At 41.0% G+C, this 6645-nt stretch overlaps 2 protein-coding genes across 2 annotated transcripts; one reads left to right on the top strand and one right to left on the bottom strand.

Moving 5' to 3' along the window:
* Positions 1 to 1230: 1230 nt before the first annotated feature.
* On the bottom strand, positions 1231 to 2705 carry BBA_09366 (LPS glycosyltransferase; the record flags this gene model as incomplete). The annotated part of the gene is made up of 7 exons (XM_008604463.1): positions 1231 to 1630; positions 1704 to 1809; positions 1894 to 2155; positions 2214 to 2286; positions 2346 to 2471; positions 2509 to 2612; positions 2679 to 2705. The coding sequence occupies 7 exons, from the start codon at positions 2703 to 2705 to the stop codon at positions 1231 to 1233; spliced, it is 1098 nt and encodes a 365-aa protein (XP_008602685.1).
* Positions 2706 to 4057: 1352 nt separating this feature from the next.
* Positions 4058 to 6364, top strand: BBA_09365 (uncharacterized protein; the record flags this gene model as incomplete). The annotated part of the gene is made up of 1 exon (XM_008604462.1): positions 4058 to 6364. The coding sequence occupies one exon, from the start codon at positions 4058 to 4060 to the stop codon at positions 6362 to 6364; it is 2307 nt and encodes a 768-aa protein (XP_008602684.1).
* Positions 6365 to 6645: the final 281 nt, after the last annotated feature.

The raw sequence follows: 6645 nt of genomic DNA, 5'->3' as shown, positions 1-6645 counted from the left end.
TAATAATATTTATAAATTAATATATCTTAAAATTATATTTATCTTTTAAATAATATTAATACCTTATTTTTATTTATCTAGCTTCTTTAAGACTATCTACTATACTTATTTAAGATATTATTATTACTATAAAATATATTAATATTAAGCTATTAAATCTTTATATATACTCTAACTTTTAAAATATCTTATTAAAAGTCTGATAAAAGTTATCTTATTTAATAAACTAATAACCTTTAGGTTATAATAATGAAAAATAGCTTTAGTTATATATTTATAATTAATATAAACTTATATTATATTTAAATTAAAATAAAGAATACTAATTTATGTTAATAATTCTTTTATAGTAACGTTATATAAAGTTTAATTCTTTTATTTATTATTCTTTTATTGAAACATTTATTACTTTATCTATTATCTTTAATATATTAATTTATTAGTTTTTAAAAATATTATATTTTTAATATCTAATTTAAAGTTTAAATATTATATATAAAAGACTCTTTTATAGTATATTATTTAATCTATTTACTTTATATTAGGCTAATCTAAATTTTAAACTATATTATTTATACTAAGTCTTATTTAAAACTCTTTAATTTACTCAATATAAACTTATATAGAATTTTAGCCTCTTAGCAATACTTAGGTAATTTTCTAAGGATCTACTACTTTTATAGTTTCTTAGGCCTTGTATATACTAACTATACTACCTCTTAGCTAAGTTACAATATAGTCTTATATATATATAATATAGCTAAGCTAAATAAAACTTAACTACTTTCTATATAAGATTAGATAATTCCATGCTATTTATTTTACGAAGAGCTCTAAGGATTCTAGTAAGTACCTAAAGCCCTTTTTAGCTTATGAACTTATCTTCTACCTACTACCTTATAGTATAGAAAAAGTATATACTTTACGGAAATAATTGCAGTTTATATAGCCTAATATAATCGAAATTCAGCTTACTTCTATACGGGATTTAATAATATATATTCTGCCTCTTTATCACTACTTTAAACTATATTTTATAACTTTACTATCTATCTTTATATAAGAAAAAGCATAAAATATATAGTAATACTAGATTAATACTCAAGTAGCAAAGGGCAATACTAGTTTAATTCTATATACCCTATTATATAGATATGTTAGTAGCCCTGTATATACCTAGTATACTCTAGAAGAATATATATAAGAGTTCAAAAGGACTTGGAGCTTTATTTAGTCTTTGAAGTCCTTATCTAACGTTGCTGCTAAAGCCTTTCTTCCACTAAGTCGTAGGTTGTCGCTACCTTGAGGCAATTCGCCCTCGGCCTTATTTAGATCGTCAATGTCGCTATCAGAAGTAGTTCCTGTTTTCCAGGGAGTTACTAAGGGGGGGACGACCGTAAACGACTTCAAGTGGCCAGACTGAATCCTGCTTATCATGGCAAGATCAACTGGTCCGTTCAGACCTTTTTCGTTTCCAACAGTGTAAAGTAACTTCTGAGCTCCTTGTAATGTTACAGCATATCCTACCGTGCAAACAGGATACCATGAAGGGGCTATTACTCGCACGCGGGCCTCTTCAGAAGAAGAAGCCCCCCAATACTCAAGCTCTTTTTGATAAGCATAAGACATCCTAAAAATCTAATATTAGTGCGTAGAACTTAATCGTATATTTAACCTTTTTCTGGTATCGAAGAATTACTTACTCTGTCGAATTCGGCGCATTTGTGTCTTGATAAATATGTGGCACCGGACGAACCTCAGGGTTGATGTTCCAACAGGTACCAACGTAGAGCAAATCCCAATCGAGACCTATTACATTATAAGACATTTAGCTTTCGAGAAAGAAGAATGTCGCAAGAATATAGAGTACTCCCTAGGGTGGGTATAATTTACCATATGGTGCATGGGCTTCATGACTCCTAGGCTCCCCTTCCCTTGCTGTCCTCTTCCTCATTTGAAGACTAAGGGTTTGAAATATATCATGGACTCGAACGTCCCAATCAGCATCGTCTTCTAGAATGATAGCTGTCTCGATTCGCTCGTTGATGATTGTTCGCCATACATTGGCATGACTGCGCCAGCAGCCAAGCTGCTCTGGTCTTAAGCCTTGGCTACCCTTAGGCCTCGCTTTCTCATGTATAGTGTTGCCATCGACCTGCAAGCAATATGTCAATACTATCAATTGTAAATATAAGTGAGTGCAGATAGTGTACTCCATTCTGTAATATAAGCCGTATATTTGTTGAAGTGGCTAACATAGTCATGCTGTCCTGGCGATCCTGCCGGCTTGAGGAGTCAATGTTAGCACCCCTAACATCTAGAATACGTTCCATGAGACATCTTACTGAGGCATGCTAATGTAGAAGATCTTCTCGAACCCGAGGGTCTCATTTTGAGCAGCTTTGGATAAGTCGTCAAGAAGACGGTCGCTAAGCAAAAGACCTTTCAGCGATGTAGCCTTGTCGAAATAACTACCCTGCCAGGTAACGTAAAAACTAAAAGACAGACAAATAGCTATAAAGGTCCAAAGCAATAAAAACTTGACCCGGGTTGATCGTAGGGCGGGCCTCAGACCCGTAGGCATGTGGTGGCTCCTTAACATTATCGTGGTACTAACCCACGGAGAAGGTTGTGAGCATTCTTCTAGAATTCTCGAGCGGTTGGGGAAACCTACTTACTTTTATTAACGTGAAACTCCAGGCCATGGCTAGTGCACTGAACGTATATACCTCACTTGACTCTTCATAGGTACACTTACGAGTCAGCGTGGAAAGATCAAACAGATGGGTCGCTATTTAAGCCTCAAGTCTCTTACAGTGGGTAGCAACAAGTATTTGACCCCCTAATAATGCCGGATCCTGAGTTTTTTCGAGTACTGCCGACTGGCGACTCAGGATACATCGAAGAAGAACCCACAGGGCTGGCCACGGTGGGTCACAGCGGGCCGCAGCATAAAGTACCATCTGTCCCCTATACAGAAGCCGTACAGCCAGTACCGAAGCCGTATAGCTAGTATAGCAGCTGTATAGCAGCTAGTATAGCAGCTATATAGCTACTAGCACCCTAAGTCACTACTTTTAAACCTACTGTCTAAGTGGGTGCGGGCATGTGTACCCGCTAACCAGCATGGAGACGCTAGGTGCGGCAGCGAGCACCTGCTCCACATCCTCCCTCTAAGGTACGTCACGTTCAGGGATGATTAAGATCGAAACGGCGTCGCCGGCAGCTGCTTAGCGTTCCCTGTTTTAGATGTCAGGAGAGAAATAAAGTTCAGGGGTTTAAACAAGCAACCGTGAAAGTTATCTCTTTGCCAGTAGAGGAGGAGGTTTGAAGTAGTCGCCCTACTACTTCTTACTACCTGTGAGTACTCGAATCAGGCGTGGCAGGGCTATACCTATTCGCTGAGGTATTCCCTAGCACCCGAACGCGCCACAGATACAGAGCCACCAAGGCGCTGTCCGATGCGAATAAGAAGTACCTGGTATTTTCAGGATGCTGTAATTGGCTTAGAACCCTCAAAGTGACTGCCTACCTCCCCCTCTACTAGTAAAGGGATAGGGCTGCTTAGTTATATGTCGTGGTACGATATATCTATAGTCCCTATATATATATATAGCTAATTTGATGTATATAGGGCTAAGCGGGCTAGGCAGAAATTGGGCGGTGGTATAGCTTAACACTTATATCCGATTAGCTTCGGCTTAAGAGAATAGCACAGCTAGGGATATATCTACAGCAGCCTATCACATGCAGGGTGTTAACGCGGCGGACAGTTTCCGGCGAGATATACCGACGCCAAGGATTTAGACCAGCTATGAATTATAACGAACAATCAGGACCGGTCAGCCGTTTACTTTATTATTGCACCAGCTTTACTGAGTATTTCAGGAGTTATATTGTACTAGACAAATTCTCCACGGGCTACTCCACAGATTCTTTATACTAATCGCTTGATAATTCGTGGATTGAGTCAGTAGCTCAGCATCAGAACTTAAGTAGAGCAGTCCTGTATATTTACATTTTGCCGTCAACAAGAACCCCACGGTCGAACTCCAAGATGCAGCCAGATTACTGTATAAAGCACCGTTCACCTACCTTGAAGGATAAAGATATATGTCAAAGGTTATTAGTCAGTGCTAAGGGCCTAGTCCAGCCAGGCTATGATCTTTCGTCGCTAAGCAAGGCGGAGTATCCCGAGAAACTTCTACAGTTGTTGACAGAAGCAAGTCCTACAATAGACCTTGCACAACTGACACTGAACGTCGATCTTTTACGGCCGCCGGAGGGACTGCGACGACTGGCTGGTAATAGCTCCAAGAGCCTGCCACAAGACAGAGAGCAGTTTCGCACCGCTCTCGTCAAACGAACCGACTCAATTTTACGATCGTGGCACTCTCTACGCCGGTTAAAAAGGAAGGGTGTATTAAACAGGTTCCAAGTAATATGGGCGCGCATGGGAATGCTAGAGAGGAGATCATGGCTACAGCGAAACTTTCCCGACCTACCACAGAATGCACAAGCCAGTATTCATGCCTGGCTTCAATCGCCGACTTTAGAATCTCCACCGAATAGCAAACTGTTCTTCTACCGTCTCCTGAACACGGAGATCCTGTCCCGCGACAATATCCTTCCGGAGCTACTCGAATTCCGCGCAACACATCATCCGGCCTATCTCAGAGACTTAGATGGGCGTTCGATCTACCTTGGGGTATACTGCGGGAGCCTGATTTCCATGGCCGTTACTGGCACGATCAGTTTTCCAATGGAGCAGTCTAATGACACATATGACTTTACCTGGAACGAAGCCGAAGACTTGCTCCCGGATCTGGCCCAAGCTGAGCCGCCGACAGTGGGACTTCACAAGCTCGGGGCTCAACAGAAGATCTACGAGTGGCTAGTGGAAAGTGTCCAGCTCTTGCCAAAGGCGATAGTTGGATACCATAACGAACTATGCTGTGATCCCGCTAACGACCTGTCTGTCTTAATGCGATCTCAGCTATCAGACTATCATAAGCCGCACGACCGAGTCAGCATCACATATCTACATAGCCTGTTAACCGCTGCCTTAGATGAGTCACTCTTTGACTTAGCACAAGTCCGCAAGTACCCTGATATATGGCAAGAGTGGGTTCAAGGCACTGGCTGGGAACACGTTTGTCGTACCTTATTCATGCGGATAGATGTCTTCAGTACACTTGTTACGCATTCAACTTCCCTGCAGCAAGAAGAACGCTACGAGATCACATTAAAAGCGAACAACACGAGATTCAGAGCGTTGGTTGCTTTTTGCTGCTTGAGCAATTCTTTGATCACGGACACCGTTCGTCAACTACCAAGCCACGGTCGCTGGTCTCCAAGCAAGATAAAAAACGAAAGTATGTCAAAACTCTTACAACTGCTCCAGAAGTGCGATCCGGTGGTGGATTTCATACCTCTACTGGATGTCATGATGGTTATTGATGATGAGAGCAAGAGCTGTGCTTCCACACAACGCATGCCGCAACAGCTCACGAGAGTTTTACATGATCTAGCAGTTCTGGCTGCTTGCGAGCGTGAGCTAGAGACACATTGCAGATTCGCTGAAGATATTGCCTCGTACGCGAAGATAGTCAAAGAGGTAACGGAGGAGATTTCGGCTACGAAGAGGCCCTGGAAAATGTTAATCGGAGCGGCATTGAACGCTATAGATGCGGAGACTGCTCACAAACTCACCGCTGATGTTTGCAACAAAACGTCTGACCTTGCAAAGCGACATCAACGCTTTTGGATGGTCTTTGACAAAGGGTTAAAGGGCTCAGCCGATACAACAACCCAGAATATCTTGGATGAGGTCTTGAAGATCGCGCCTGAGAATTCGTCAGTCGATGACGAGCAAGCTTTCGCGAGCTTGAATTCGGCAGAGCCGCCAGCAGAGCCAACACAAACTCAGCTGAATCGATCAAAGCACCACAGAGGCCACAATCGCCGTACGGAAGTGCCACAGACCGCTCGAGGACCAAGGAAAGCGCCTGAGATGAGTCGTCGTCCTACAATCACACTCTTTACACAGCTGCAGTTCTGGAATTCCATCCTAGCGAAGTCATCGGAAGGCAGGTCACATCTGAAATGGACTGACTTTTGTGCTGCTTTGGCGGGCATTGGCTTCAAAATTCGTCCTACCATTGGTGCTGCCTACCAATTCTATGCTGAGTGCCACCAAAGAACCATAGTCTTCCATAAGCCTCATCCAAAAGCCAGTCTGCCACATACAAAAGCGCGACGTGAGTGGCTAGACCGACTCACTCGTCGTTTTATACTACAAATGCCTGAAGACCTGGGAGTGAGGACAAATGATGACCTTATGAAATCTGTCGAAAATTTTTAAGTTCTAAAACAGAAGAAAGAAATAGAAGAAAACGGTTTTATACTGTATTATCTTCCCTAAGCAGTCTAATACTCGGATTCTAGCAGAAGTCACATCATATACGAATCAGGGATTAGCAAGTATAAATACCTACTCATAATATATATACCTATATATCTTCCTAGTCCTAATCTATAATTTATTTATTTCTATTAATTATTCTATCTATTATATTAGTTAGATTTAACTACCCTTCTATACCTTAGTTTAAAATTTTTATTTTTTATAATTCTTTATAATTT

The sequence above is a fragment of the Beauveria bassiana genome, assembly GCF_000280675.1.
Source record: "Beauveria bassiana ARSEF 2860 unplaced genomic scaffold BBA_S00051, whole genome shotgun sequence".
NCBI lineage: Eukaryota > Fungi > Ascomycota > Sordariomycetes > Hypocreales > Cordycipitaceae > Beauveria > Beauveria bassiana.
Note: the sequence above shows the minus strand (reverse complement) of the source record. Positions and strands in the feature narration are given on the sequence as shown.